Raw genomic sequence first — 15,933 nt, 5'->3', positions numbered from 1 at the left:
AGCTCACCAGCTTTATGATTTGACATTGTGCCGTGCTTTACCTCTTCTTAAAAAAAAGGTTTGCTAAAAGTCTCTTCACCTCTTCAAAAGAAATGAATAAATAATCATGAAAAATAATTTTCAGTACATAACTTGAAACTGAATTGCAGTTTCTCAGAAGGGAATTCATGAAAGTGGCGAATGAAATTGCTTTAGCTGTTAAATGTACTTTCATTGTTTTATGTTGTTGCTATGTTTTTTGTTTTTATTTTTAGTGGTGCCAGTTGCATGGTTCTACTTCTCCTATTTTCAAGTCATTTTTTCTCATAATACTGTAAGAGTTTGACTTGTAACAGAGTATTTTTAGTTAGAGCTAAGTTTTAAATAATTCCTCCACCACTGCCTTGTTTAGTTGTATAATATTCATTTATATATATGTTTTAAAAAATCACTTTATATGGTTTAAAGTTCAATGAAATGTGGTAATAACATACACTATTGGACATCAAAACTGTGTTTCCTACTATGAAACTTGTGGTTTATCAAGTATATAGATCTATAAACTATTGTTTAAGAAACACTTTTACTTTTACATTATTTTCAAATGTGAAAATAATGATGCAGTGATGTTAGTGAGGGAAGTAGATCTACAGTTCTAAAATTTTTACCAGTTTTCCAATACCTTAACCAGGACTGACTTTACTTACTGTCCATGGACACATTTGCCAGATGTATTCACAACGCCCAACACAGTGTGCTGTGTGTGTGCTTTATGTGGGCACATGTGAGTGGAGAATATATATTGTGCAGGGAGGGTTGCAGAGGTTAGAGAACTGTAGTTTCAGACTTTTGTTACACTGCTGCATGCCCAGTGTGTCTATTTCACACAGTGACCTCCTTGTCTCAGTGTCCTCTGCCTCCCTTTGTGCAAATCCCAACATGCCCACATTTTTCCCCTCATACCTGTATCTGTTCCAAACTGTTTTCTGCGAATATTATTGTTTTCCATCAAGCACTTGTGCCCTAATATAGAGTTTGCAGTCATATTTTTTTGTGTTGGTTTTTCTTACCTGATTCTGGCTGCTTTTGCAACTCAGGCCAGACAAACAAATATGTAAAATATGTGTTGTGATTGTGTTGCCGACTCTTGTGCGCGTGCAAGTGCATGTCAAAGAGAGGCTAGGCAGGTCCCGTGTGAGTGAAAATCTGTGGACACTGCCTGCGTAAATGTGTGCATGCAAAAACTGACAGACAGACATGCGATTGTGTTAGCAGAAATCTTATTAACTACCGAGCTACCCCTCTCGTTAATTCTTTAAAACAGTTCCTGAGAAACTCCTCGGCTCTGCACTTCATTTACTCTTTTGAAACTAGCTGCGGATGCAGATTGGGCATATTTCTGCACATTTCCACAAAATTGAATTCTTCTCCAAAAGCACATAATGACTCTGGTCTTTTGCAGCTGCTAGTTTGTGAGACGAGATTGGGTGCCGTTTGGGACCCGTTGGATTCATGATTACGGGGTGAGAAAGAAGCGGATACCAAAAGCTGCATTAGACTACTCACAACAATCATCGAAATAGTACTCTTCCTCCGTGGAAATTCAGGCACACCACGGGGACCCATCTTCTGAGAGAGAATTTAATTTGACAGCCGGGTCCTGCTGTGGCAGACGTTTGCTAGAACATTCAGTTAACATCGTGCACTAGCCTCTGGGCCTGCCCAAAATGGGCAGGCAGGGTCACGCTTCTCTGGGCCCTGATAGAGAAACTGTTCTCCTGGTTTCTCTCTGTCTCAATTTCTCTTCTCATTATTTCATATTTTTTCACTCTCCATTATGCAGTTTTTCTCACCCTCATGGTCTCTGCTGCTCTCCCTTTCCCCCATCTGACTGTTCCAGCTGAAGGTCCTGTAACACAGGGCACATGGAAATCTCATGAATAGCAATGTATCAAACTGACAGGCACCCTGACATTTAAAAAGTGTGTGTTAAACTAAAGATCATTTCAAGATTTTGATTGCAAGTTAAAGTGTCTGCCAATGAATGCTTCTCTTTTATTTTTGGCCTTTTCCAATCTGGGAAATGAAAGTTAAATCATCTTTTTATTTTGTGTGTCATTTAGACAAACCTGGTTGTTGCATATTTATCAGAAGAGAAAGACGTGCGTCTTTTCTCTTTGCAACACAGTGTATCGTTTTACATGCATTCACACACACAGCTGATCATCCCTTTCTGCCTCTGTCTGCATTTTTCAAATCAGCTTCTAAGGTTCAAGGTCTGGTCATCTCTGAGGCCAGTCTGAGTTTATTCACATGAACCTTGTCTCGCCTATTAGAGTTTGTGTGTGGGGGCACTTTCCTGTCTGTGTGGGAACATTTGGTGTCTTTGAGATAGTCTTGATTGAGTTTTACACAATTTTAGGTCTGCCATTTCAATTTTCTACATTTCCCCAAAACATCTTTATTTGCTCTTTCACCTTTCTCCTGACATTTCCTCACCCTTCACTTTGTTGCTGTTTAACTCTGTTTCCTTTACCCCCATTATCCACCCACCCACTCCCTCTACTCAGCTGGTGGGCCAGCCAGGAGGCTGTGCATGCATTTGAGGAGCGTAATCTGCTTTTTCTCTCATTCCCATTTCCATTTCAATCCTCCGTTCACAGCTGGAACCAAGGCACTCTGCATGCAGATGAGTAAGAGTTGACTTTTTCCAGAAAGTATATTCAGACACAAGATGGGCAGGAGATGAGGGGGAGGAGGGGTGGATAAAGAGAGAGAGAGGGACAACTGAAGTTAGAAGATTCAGTCATAAAGAAAAGCAACAGTTACTGATGGGGGGGAAATCGTTCAATTCAAACTCATTGTCATTCAGCCTTAGAGAAATGCACAGAGGAAGATGACATGTTTTTGCAGGTCACAGCATCTCCAAATAAGAACAACACAACAAAGTGACAGGAAAATCAAGTCCATCCATCAAACTCTAGGTTAGAATAAAATCAAATGTAAAAAGCAAAATAGTGAAGCCCATCAAAAAACAAAACAAAAAAAAAAGGTGATTGTCTTTTTACTTTGAGAACAGCAATGAGGATTCACCATTCAGAGGTGTATATTTTAAGGTAAGAGAAAAGTGCACCTTGAAATTTGAATAACATGTTGGTCTCTGGGCTTGTGTTTTATTGGAAAAAAAACAAAACAGTTTCCATATGGCCTTGTGTTAATTATGGATCTGCTACTTCAGCTAAGACTTAGAAAATCTAAATTATTCCCTGTGTTCTTTGTAACTGGAAAGACTGCAAGAATAGAAACCTTCAAACTGATTTCTTTTGAATAATTGATTTCTTACAGAATTTACACAAAGCTGATTCACACACTACATCACAAAACTCAATAAACCAAACACAAAGATACACTTTCATGCCCCCTGCATTATGACCATAGACACCTCATGACCATATGACACCTCATGATCAGAGAATTTTGCTCATCTCTATGCATAGTTGAGTGCTGTGTCACCATCCCTCACATCCCAGCAATGATGACACAAGACCACTAGGTCACCGCTAAGAATGAGTCTTAACAAGCGGGACCATGTCCATGACATCAGACTTTGGTTAATTAACAGAAGAACAACACGAGTCATGTTGGTGAAGTTATTAATGATGAATGTGCAGTATTGTTTTTGGCTGACTGCACACAGAGAACTTTTTGGCTGTCATATGATCTTCCATCATCGCCCACTGTAGAGGGCTCAGATACAAACACATAAACACTCATAGATCTTATTGTTGAGGAACAGGGCCCCTAATGCACTCTGCTCAATTGCTTTACAGAGGGCCACTCAGATGTCAGTTGAATCCCACTTATGGTAAAAAACCATCTGCTGTCAGTTGATTAAAATAACAAATATTGATTTGAACAGGCAGCCTCAGCAGCAGAAGTAATTTTGTTATAAGAAGGCAATGAGGTATGACAAAACATACTGACCACTTAATATAGCTATTAAATCTTTATTGTCATATTGAATATTCTTGAATTACAAGATCTCTGAAAAAAAAAACTTCCTAAATTCAGAAAAATGTAAAAGACATGCTGTTTCTCTGTGCACATCATTCAAATAGAAATTAATGGAATGGAAAGTAACCCCCACACCCTGACACACACAGACACACACACACATACATTCTGCCTCCTCTTGTTCTGTCACAGCAGTGTAATATACAGCCTTGCTACTAGCCTCATTCCTGTTGGCAACCCGCAACAGAGTTGCATTAAATCTCATCATGCCAAACGGTCTGCCCAGCACAGCAAGTCAGGTTAGACAAACTGCACTGCTGATCAGTGGGGACCTACCAGCCTGCAAAGCACTCACTGTTTCTTTTATTGACAGAAGCCTCTTTCAGCTATTCTTGTTCTTCTTTTCCACTCTCTACATCTTCTGCCCCAAGTTGATTTAATGCAGTCTGAAGCACATAACTCTCCCCTACTGTTTCCCTTCATTCAGTTGATATCTTATGATCCAGGCTGTCTTGAATCTTCTCTCTTTTTTCACACTATCTCTGCCCTTAAAAAGATCTAACTAACCTGCTCCCGCACTTCTTTTTGCCTTCATCTTTCCTGTTCCCTTGCACTAATTAATTCTTTACAACACCTCTCCACAAACCATCATTTCCCTTCCTTTCCTTTCTAGCCTACCTCTCCTCTCCCTTAATGCCCTCCTGTGGAGCCACAGAAGTCTGTATTGAAGACAACACTTGGCCACAGTCTGTGAGCGTGTGTCATGGTTCTCCAACCCCACTGCACAGTCTTTGTGGCAGTAATGCCATAATTACCCCCCATTACGGGCAACAGAGATTGAGAGAGAGGTATGTTCAAAGCGAAAGATACAGGGAGAGACGGGGGGTTCGATGTGATGAGAGATGGAGGTGGGGGTACAGATCGGCTGAACGGAGGGATGAGTGAGGGTGAAAATGCTGGAGTGTGTCAGAAATAGTGAGAAAAACAGTGAAAGACGTTTGGGGATTAATATGGTGGTCAATAGATAAATCACAATGGACACAGTCTTGGAGCTGGTGTGTCTCAGGGGACAGTCCCACCCCTGTTGTGAAGAGTGACATTAGTAGAGATGCAATATCTTAAGCTTCGTTGGACACACATGGATGGGCCACTCCCTTTAAACACAGAAAACAAACACATGGACATGTAGGTGGAAGAAAAAAAATCAAGGAGCACAAGAGAAACATGGAGTCAGATATAGTTTATCTCAAATCATAAGCTCGTCATCAGATTGCAATTAAAAGGCCATGTAAACACAAAAGTTCTGGAGTTAAAAGCATCAATATTCCACCTACTTCCTACTAAACCCCCAAATACTAAATCAGAAAACTTGCCCTGATCAAACATCTTCTTTTGGTGATTTAGAATTTATAAGCAGCTGAATTATAGAACACAGCTGAAATATATATAATTTATATTATCTGTAGAGGCAGTTATAACATAATGGATAGAACATCAACTTCTGTCAGGGTGGAATTTTTCCAGTGTTGAGCATCTTACTTCGGATAGCGATACCTCCTAGAATTGAGCTCAAAGCACAGCATGTTTGCACAAACACTTGTGTGTTCATTTGGGAATGTACACAGCAAAATAGCATTTAAATTGCAAGATAACAATGCTTTGGGTCCTATCAGGAAAAACCACCAAAACAGCTAAAGATGCAAATAAAGTGTCTTCATAAATACACCATTTAGGCTTGACAGGGATGCTAAGGCTTTCATACTGCTGTTGTAACCCCGGGGAGGACACAGAGAAATTGCAATTGCCCACAATTCATTGAGTGGATGATTAATATTCTTCAAAATGGTTTATGTATTCATGTTCAAAGCTTCAGGGTTTGAATGCAGAGACAACGCCAACATAGAGTTGGTGTAGGCATGATAAAGTCCACGCTGCCCAGCAGGCATGGAGGATTATGAGTGTGTATTTGTAAGCAACTTAAAGTGCAATGCAGAGACTTTGAAGGCATAAGAGCTGATTCCTAATTAATTTCCCTCTGAAAGCTACATTTACATGCATTGCAGAAAAAGACGGCGTTCAAGAGTATAAAAGATTAAGCTGCATGAAAAGCCTAAAAATATATTATTTTGCAGAGCCACATTTATATGGTCTTGCTTGTAAAACCCTTTTGGTTCATTCTGTTGTTCATCCTTTCTGCACCCAGACTTAATTTCTTTTCAAAACCATGAGCTTCTATTTATTGCTTTATAACCTTTTTGTGATGAGCAGAAATACAGTGCATTAATTAGTGTGCTATAACAGGGAGATCAAATGGTATTGGTTTAATTCTATACATTCTATACATATGATATTATGTATAGAATTAAATACATTGCATTATGTTTATCATTGTTCTGTTGAAAATAACTGTGAAAGCTGAAAAACAGATGTTTGTGTCTTAATTATAGTTTTTTTTAGTTGTTGTTTTGACAATTTGGTGTAAACAATATGACAGCATGCATCCTGCTTTGTATCAATGGCTCAGGTTGTTGTTGGTGGTGTTGGTGTAATGGAGTGGGGGATATTTTTATTGGGATACTTTAGCCCCCTAAGTAGCAACTGAGCAGTATTCAAACACCACAGAATACTTGACTATTGTTGCTCATCCATTTATAACCACAGTGTAGACATCTTCTGACGTGACAAAGCTCAGATCATCTCAAACTGATTTCTTAAACATTACAGTGAAAATAGCCTCCACAACCTCTAATAGAGCACATTTGGGATGTGGTAGAACTGGAGATTTGGCTCATGATTGTGCGGCTGACAAAGCTGCAATAACTGTGATGCTATATGTACCAAAATCTCTGAGAGATTTTTCCTGCACCTTGTTTAATCCATGCCATGACAAGGAAAGGGGGAGGAGTGGAAAACATTGCTGGGCAGAAAGCTGCTTGGATTACAGTTTTTAGCCTGATACCGCCAGGCCCAACTTGGGAAAAGTGGAAGAAAATTGATGGACTGTATATGGAGTGGCTCCAACATTTGACTGTACATTACGTCATCACTCTCTGCTGCTGCAGTAGGCGGTATAATTCCAACCTTGTGCATTAAAACGGTACTGTAGAATGCTATCATAAAGGACATTTGTTCCTTGTCCCTTGCTCCTTGTTCTTGTGTGACCAATTTATTGTCAAAGACGCTGCCAGCAGTTGACCACAGAGATGAACTTTATGATGCAGTTTCCTGCTCAGTAGGCACAGAGGCGGGTATGTGACCACTATATTCTTCGGCATCATTTCCTGGAACTTGGCCCTGTTTAAAGTGAGCATAACAGATTTCCCTCCCACAGAGTTACTGTCAGAGTGTTTAGTATAATGTATGGTGCCTGGCTCCGAGTCAGGCAGAATCCACTGTGAAAGCCAGAAACATATACTGAAAGGGGTTGTCCCAATGACACCCATTAGGGAAAATTAACAAAGTGCTGGATTTCACTTTGTCTGGTTTTAACCAACACTGTATTCACACCACCCGGAGATGTTTTGTAACAAAGTACTTTTGTTGGGCTCATTTAGGTAAATGACTGGAACAGAAAACAGAAATGATGCCAGGTGAATCATGGTGATGGTGCTCTATTGATCAACAGAGCCACTTGGAAGAAATGTGAGTGATATGAGACTGCAGCATCCCGAGTTTCCATTTCACTCAGAAATGCTTCATCACTGTGCAAATCCTGCACTGTGACTCACACGCCACTATGTATGATTGCTTGGAAAATAGCTATGTGATCATCTATTGCTCAGCCAAGAAGAAAGAGGCCAAAAGAAGAACGGTTGAAAGGGGGTAATAGAGACACATAGAGACACTGGAGTGGACAGAGATGGAAGGCACATATGGAAAGAGAGGCCAAGAGTGAGACAAAAGGATAGATCAAAGAATCATGGTGGGATGTGAAAGATGGCGCTACAGCACATCATTCTTTCTTTCCTGCATTGTGGAGGCATGAGAATTAATGCAAGATTACAGCTACCTTCACTTTTTATCTTTTCCCCTCTTTTTTTCTCTGCCTATACTTTGCTATAATTCCCCAGGGCTATATGTTACCCATCCCTTGACTTTGGAATTACAGTTCTTCCCTCCTCTTCCACTTCTAATCTGTTCCCTTCATTATTCTTTCATTACACATCTCTGTTTCCTTTGTAGTGTCTCTGTGTCTCAGTTCCTCTTTATCCCTTTGCTTTAGGCTGATGTGTCAAATATTCTCTCTGTCAGGTAGCTTAATTTTTGACATGGGGTAAGGGTGGGAAATCACATAAAACAAGGGACTATAAAGTAGTCTGTCGGATTTAGTTTTTGAAGGTGTGTCAGTGTCTTATACGGAAGTTCAATGAGTGTCTAAAAATGCTGACAAGTGTTGGTGCTTGCAGAATTCCTACAAGTTGTGACAATAATACAAATTTTGCAAGTTGTTTTAAAGATACTTGTTTAAAAATCCTTTTGCATGCTAATGAAAAAAATACAAAAGGAAAATCAAAATTAAAAACTGGCCACTTTACTGGTGCAGTTAAGAGAATGAACGTTTTGCGCTTGGCAAATGTTATCATATGATCTGAATATGGTGAACAATGGGTCAGTAAACATACTTTCCACTTTTCCAGTCATCTTGGTCGACCGTCTTTGTTTTCTTGCAAAGACACCGGAGGCTACTTCAACCAGTCTTTGTTCCCTGAACTCGAAGATGGCTGATGTGTCTGTTTCTTGTCACGAGCTGGGGGTGGGAGTACGAGATGTGCGACAAGGCTGTTGATACAAGAAAACTGGTTGTATAACCAAAGAGCACCATCCAGCATCCCCATCTACTGTCTGTCGTCACTGAAAACTTGTACCTGGGCACCTGTTCTTTTGTTTATGAAATGAATCTCAGTGCAGACTAGGATTAGGAAGTGTCCTATTCAGCACTCTCTGATATTTGTTAGTGATGGAATCAGGAGAGATAAAATCTACCCAGGATGTGATGTTAAAGAGACACTTGAGTCTGAAAACAGTGCTTTTAAATTATTGGCCAAACTGCATTCCAGTCCTAGTCTAAGTGTATGAACTTTGGATAGTGACCAAAACAGTTAGCTGACTCATGCAGCTAGCATACGTTTCCTTTGCAGAGCAAGGTGCCTGGACATCCAGTGCTTGGAGTAAGACTCTTTAGATGGACCGAGTTGCATTGTGGCATTATTAATTTATTAATGGATGTCCTTTTGGAGGGATTCTGTGGATGTTTAATCCCACCTAGATTGGAAACATACCAAGGATCTTGTATGAAGCTGGAAGACAGCAGGCATATGGGTTACCTTTCTTGCTCTGCGCTAGTTATGAAATAGGTCCCAGGGAGCTGCAATAAATGGGTTAATGGAGTGCATTTAATTTTTTTAAGTCAGCTATTAAGACACAAATCAGCATAATGGCAATATTTAGAGGCAAGCAGAAATCGTCTTGATTAAAGGCTGCAAATGAAGCAATGGCCTTCTCAAAAAGTGTGGGCTGTTGGTGTTATATTGGGTCATTTCAATGCTATGCTGAGACCAGCACCAGCACGATCATTTATATTTTCACGGGGCTTGGCTTTTGAACACATGTTTATATTTATACTAATTATGACAGCTGTAATTCTTGAGTAACATTTGAATATACAATTCTGTAATTAGTTGGCTTACAGTGGATGAAATAGTAATTGTTTAAACAAGCACAAGTACATTCATTTCATTGAACCACTCATCTTACGCGGTTTTAACAAAAACTGGTTTCATTTTTAATATGTTTCACTTTTGTGTCACCTGGAACAAATCGACCATTCTGCTGGCTTCAGCAAATAGTAACCACACTAATCACTTTATGTATTAATGGACTGGGTACATCCACTTCCACTATTTTCTTCCTGCATATTCCTCACCTCTACAGTACTTATCTCTCTCGTTGCCACCTGCTTATTACTTTGTTTCCTTCATTCCTCAATTGCACGGACTTGTATAATCCACTTCAGTCTCATACTTTGTCCTCTTTCATCCAAATCACTTCTCCCTTCAGCTGCAGCTCCATTAGGTAATGAGTCAATACAGCTACTGTATCTATGACTAAAAGCCTTTTGTAAAAATGCCCTATTCTTGGATAAGTCAACATAATCCACAGCTATGCAGGATGATAAGTCGTATTTAAGTTGGTGCAAGACTGATTACTTCTTCCACCATATGACAGACGTCTTGTTAGTAAATCTCTACAGCATGGAGAGATGATTATGGCTGGGTCGATATCAGGGACGAGTGGCTGTATTGATGTTAGATAGCTGATGGGAAGAATTTCTTCCCTCCCTCCTTCATAGCCAGAAACACAGTGAAGAAAAGAGAGTTTAGAAGAATCAAAGTGTCTAAGTGTGCACAAGCTGCCTTAGTCTTAGCTACTTCCCAGGAACCCTGTCAAATGTAGAGAGAGCTGTTTGGGATCCAGCCAACCCCATCAACAAATCACATCCATGGCTAGTGTAGATCTATAAATAAGTCTATGTTAAAGTAGAGCAAGTTTGCAAGGATCCTATCGCCTTTCCTCTTTGAACAGGACTGAAAAAATATTAACGAGCACTTTTGAGCCAACTATGTTTGGAATGCGTGTCTTTGAGTGCAACTGCTCCACAAGGGGGCTATTATTACCTGCAGGGAGTGTCGATTGTTTAGAGCTGCTCATGGTCATCAAGTCCCCCGCTAGAAAGAAACTGCAGCTGGGTAGATGTTTATGTTGTCTTCAGATCGTAAACCCATGGTGGTTTTTGTTTTTCAGTTCCAAGCTTATGGGATTTGACATCAATCGGTTTCATCGGTCAGGCAAGATCCACTCCCAGCACAAAGACTTGTATGACTATACTGTGGATAAGCCACTTAGATCCTCATGATAATTGTTTATGTGAGCAGTAAATACCAAAATAGGCTGTGGCACACCCTTTAAAAACCCAAAGAGATTCTGAAGAGATTTCATGTCTAAGAATGAATGGTATGTCTGTCAATGACAGACAGCTTATCTTGCTCCAAGAAATGGCCTCCAGTTGCTTTGAAAATGAAAAACATTATTTGCAATATATGCAAGTTGGGGATGTTCCACGTTAAGGGTCTAAGCAGGGCAGGAAATTTAAGAAGAATATTATGGATGGGCATGGGTTGTTCTAAAGCCTATTTTATTAAGGCCATTTATTTATTTATTTAGCTAAGTCATTACCTTCTCAATGTCCTGGTCAAACACATACTTTGAGCTTTGGCCCATGTCTAGATTGAATTCAAAGGTTCCTAGACATACCAAACTATTAATTATGACTGTGATTCAACCTTATGCATTTCATAGCGTGTTCCTTATAAGCTTAGTTAGATTTTTACGTAAGGGGTACTCTTTTTGAGCTGAGAGTCAGTGAGGCTCATGATAAAATCACTTTTAACTTCCCTTTAAGAGATCCTGCGGGCCCCCATGGACATATAGGCCCACGATTAGTCAGGCAAGTCTTTTCATTTCAAGGGAGAGAGAGCGAGAGAGAGAGGGAGAGAGAGAGAGAGAGAGAGAGAGAGAGAGGAAGGAGGGGGTTGTTTTGAGCGGAGAGGGGGTCACCTTTTGTGCAAATATATCAGCCAAGTAGACTGCCACCAGCATCAAATTTCCGTGTGTGTGTGTGTGAGAGAGAGACACGAAGAGTGCGCTGGACTCATTTTCCAGAGTGAGCGAGCGACAGAGAGTGAGAGAGGTTCAGAAAGCTTTGGAGCGTTTAAAGAAGAAACGACTTGCTGCTGTGCAACATTTCCACTCTGTTCACCCTTAAAAGACACCGTAAATACATTTTCCCGAAAAAGTTGGAAACGCGGCCATGGACGGGATAACATACGGACGCACGCTGCTCTTGTGCACCTTGCTCCTCTGGGTATTTCAAGGTAAGTGTCTTTAGTACTTTCCGTTATATTTTAAACGGACTCACTCCTGATTAACTTTCCCATGCTGATGACAGCGTGCTGACAGGATTTCTATGCCTTCGGGCTGAAAATGTATACTTTCTTTTTTTTAGTAAGGGAGTCCGACTTTGAGATGTCCGCCGCTTAAGCCACAAACCTGTCTGTCGGCTGCGTGCCGCAGCGGCTTATTAAGTTCTGAGCTATTTCATTAAGTTTGCCGTGTCTGTAATTTATTGTTTTTTCCTGAGAAACCGTAACCGACTTATTTACAAATGAGTGAAGCAGGACAAACCGAATCTAGTGGAAACCGGATTTATCCCCGGTTCAGCTTTGCACCAGACACAGGTCGCGCAGTCTCGATGAGTTGTTCACTAACGGGATGTTGCGTGTTGCACCTTTGGCTTTGTGTGGATGTGCGGGAGTTGCATTTCTGCAGCTAAATGCACTTTTTGACTGCGGTACGTTAGTTTGATGTGCTACCCCCCCCCCCCCCCCCCCCAAAAAAAACCCCGAAACCCGACAGCAACAACAACAACACACAAACAAACAAACAAAACGCCCCCCAACAAGAAAAAAAGATGTCCAAGTTCAGATAAAGTAGCCTGTAGCTGGAAGAGAATCTACAAAAAGCTTTAAATCCTCTGATCACTTCAGTGAATCTCTTACCCTGGAGTGAAAGTCATAAGCTTTTATTGTGAAGACCATGTTGCTCCTCTCTTATTCTGTCTCATTCACGTCTGGCTGCTGCGGTGCAGTTTCCAGCGCTTTGATGTCTGATCTGCGGGATTTTCTGTCTCCTGTGTTGGCAGTGAGCCTTACCCTAAGCACCCCTAGGTGCTGCCAGGGAAACTAAGCCAGTTTAAATGCAACTTGATTTTAGCCTTGCATGTTCTTTGTCAGAGAAAAGTTTAGGATTGTGATCAAAGCCCATATTTCAGAGAGATGATGTGGAGCTGCATCAGGTTTATAGCTGTTCTAAGTGTAGCTGAGGCGATCTCTCCTCATAATATCACTGTAATATTTCATTGCTTAATTTCCTTAAAACATCGACTACATCATGATTTTTTTTTGGCATTTTCCACATGCATGAGAAAGGTAGAGGTGTAGTCAAGAGTGGTAGCTTTTTGGTTGTCTATGGCAATAATAGACATTGTGGGTTCAGCACTTAAGATGACCTGAAGGATGATGGTTATCTTTTTGTCTTTTCTTACACTCTGTTTCCTGCATCACATCACAACAGTTGTGCTTTGCTGTCTGTTTGCCCTTTATTGAGCTTTAAACAGGTACCTACAAAAAAAGTGCCCTGTAATTAATGAAGTAAGTAGTGCATCACGCATCAGGCAGCTGTGCCGCATTGATTTAAAGGCTTGGCTCCAGGTGCTGTGCTCCCCCCTACCCGCCTGCCCCGTTCCCTCTGTGCCACGCCCTAGAGTTGCTGCTGGAAGGTCTGCTTAAGTCTGAGGATAAATCTTTCCTTTCCTTTTTTCCTTGGAGGTAAAGTTTGTCGAAGTTCTCTTTTTCTTTGTCTTTCTTTTGGCTTGGCTTTGTCTAATAATACCATCTTGTTATCTTGGGATTGTTTCATACAGACCTACATTCTCAAGTCTGCTGTCTCTTAAGTAGAGATTGTGCACATAGGAGAAGTTAAACTTTAATGCCAGTCAGGGCATTTCACTTCCACTTGCATTTCCATTTTCTACATGCAAGCAGTGCAAGCTCCAACTGTGTCAGTGGTGAACATGGACCTGAGCTAAATAGAACAGATGCACAAATATAAACCACCCGGTAGTCATATTTTATAGTTTGTTTGAGACTGTTCGGGCATGGGAAAAAAAGTTATCTACAAATGGTACAACCACTCATGATAGCCACAGATACCATGACAGCACCCTCTACTGACTGTAAACATTTTGACAGGAACAGTGAAGGAAGTGAGGAGTTACAGAACTTCAAAGTGTGCAACGAAGAAGGTCAGAGAGGATTACAGTCACTGGAAAAGTTGGACTATTAAAAGATATCATAATTATTTCTGAGGTTAAAATGTAAAAGGACAGTAAAATTATTCTTTTGGTAATGATATTTATTTCTACTTTTTTTCTATCACAGTCTGAGTGCTAAAGACGGATACAGTTTATAGAGGCTTAGGATTTATTTATTTATTTATTTTAGGTCTTACCATCTATGTGTACTGGAGCCAACGGGCACCTCTGCATTGGATGTGTTGGATGCACATGCTCTTAGTTTACTCAAAAGGAAAAAGGCCGTATGTATGGGCATGCCAGTAATTATTTAAGTGACACATGTGTATGTGTACTATGGCAGCCTGGATCACCCTTAGGTGCTCAGCATGCTGACGCCCTGAGTCATATTGACCCACTGACCCGTTCACTCACACATTCCTCCCGTAGGAATCAGCATTGAAAAAATTTGTAAGTCTGTTGGAAATTAGCAACACAATATTTACAGCTGAGACAAAAAAAAGCAATTAGAAAAAATTTAATTGGTGAAGTTAGTGTTTTGTGTTATTGCTTTTGTAAAATATAAACAGTAAAGTTGCTGAAGTTTAAGGCTGTTTTAAGTATACTTACAGGTTATAGCCTCCCACACCCCCCAATACCTCTAGAAGACACACTCTGTGATGCAGAGTAAAGAAAAGCAGAGTTTAAGTCAACAGTGCGTTCTTTGTGGTTGTGTGTATGACAAAAATGATAAGAGTATTTTTTGTGGGAATTTACTGTAAATGTTTGTCTCAACTTTTTATCTGTGACCAACCTGTGGTGTTAGAAAGAGCCTGTGGTGTTGGTGTTAGAAAGATGGTGGTTGACTTTCTCACACTATGCTTCCTGCAATGTCTTTCTCTGGCATCCCTAATAGAAACAAATGCAGTTTTCATGAATTTAAAAAAAAAAATCAGAATCTGTCATTTTTAACCAAACATTAAGCTTTTTACCTTGTGTTTTCTTAAGTTCACTTACTTTAATGGATATTTTATTTCCAATTGGACCCTTCACGCCTCAAAAAGTGCCCTGTAATACAGTATATTTATAGTCAACAGTGGCTTCTTAGTTGTTTTGTATATGTCAAAAATAAGTTTATCAAAATTTGTTAGTGGGTATTTGCATAAGTTGTGTTAACACCATAGCTATGATCAGCCAGTGGTAATTTAAAGGAACATGTGGTCGTGGTGCCCATACTCTTTTCATCCTTTCTCATGCTGTGCTTCCTTTTTTGGAGAAAAAGTTTCTTAAAGTTCTGTTGTCAGTGTTTTTGTGTTGTTTGTGTTGTAAAACACACACATTAAAGTGACTGTAAAGGTTTTTTTTTTATCCTAATGAAAAGTACTGTGGGATTATGGTAAAAACTACTAAAGATAGTCAAGATGGTTACGAACAAGTGAAGAGAATCATTGTGACAAGCATCAGCTGAGTTCAAGGTGTTATCCCTTAACATGTACGGTCAGCCTCTTTGTCTAACACCGCCCTAATTCCCACAGTCATTTCCTCACGTTTAATTTCTGTGCCCCCTGCCAGACCAGCTTCAAAAGTGCACCCCCTGCAGTGATGTGTAATTATTATGGTATTAGGTCAGAAAAAGAGCCATTTAGCCGCAAGGAGGTAGAATCTAGAAGACCTTTTTCACGGCTGTCCTGGGTCACTTGGTTTGAATTTTGAGGAACCACACGCTTGTATCCATTCTTAAATTTGTGAATCCTACAATGGATATGTTTGCACTGAAAGAACCCAAAAACATAGATACCTAGTTAATGTGCACTGCACTGGAGTCTGATGTTCAATACTGGGAAGAAGCAACATACGTATCTCAGTGTTATTTAAGCCTCTAGGGGTGGTGGGTTTGGAGTTGGAAGGCTGTAATTATGATGTTTGGGAATATATGTGTCTGTGTAACAGTAACGAAATAAATCACTGATGGAATGAGAGGCATACCTGTGGACGCGTCATAGCTTGCCCTGCGATGTGTGTGTTTGTTTGTC

General features: G+C 40.3%; 1 protein-coding gene across 3 annotated transcripts in view; it reads left to right on the top strand.

Moving 5' to 3' along the window:
- Positions 1-11,607: 11,607 nt before the first annotated feature.
- The window catches only part of bcam (basal cell adhesion molecule (Lutheran blood group)), a 47,979-nt gene continuing 43,653 nt past the window's right edge, over positions 11,608-15,933 (top strand). For 2 of the 3 annotated variants that reach the window (XM_012919098.5, XM_012919097.5), the window contains exon 1: positions 11,609-11,924. In XM_012919098.5, coding sequence (XP_012774552.1) covers positions 11,861-11,924 — 64 coding nt within the window. In that variant the 5' untranslated portion in view covers positions 11,609-11,860. Of the gene's footprint in view, positions 11,925-15,933 lie in introns of all 3 variants that reach the window. The other variant, XM_012919096.5, reaches the window with a different exon arrangement.

This window comes from Maylandia zebra, linkage group LG11 (genome assembly GCF_041146795.1).
Source record: "Maylandia zebra isolate NMK-2024a linkage group LG11, Mzebra_GT3a, whole genome shotgun sequence".
Classification (NCBI taxonomy): domain Eukaryota; kingdom Metazoa; phylum Chordata; class Actinopteri; order Cichliformes; family Cichlidae; genus Maylandia; species Maylandia zebra.
The sequence above is the reverse complement of the archived record's forward strand: the minus strand, read 5'-3'. Positions and strand labels throughout refer to the sequence as shown.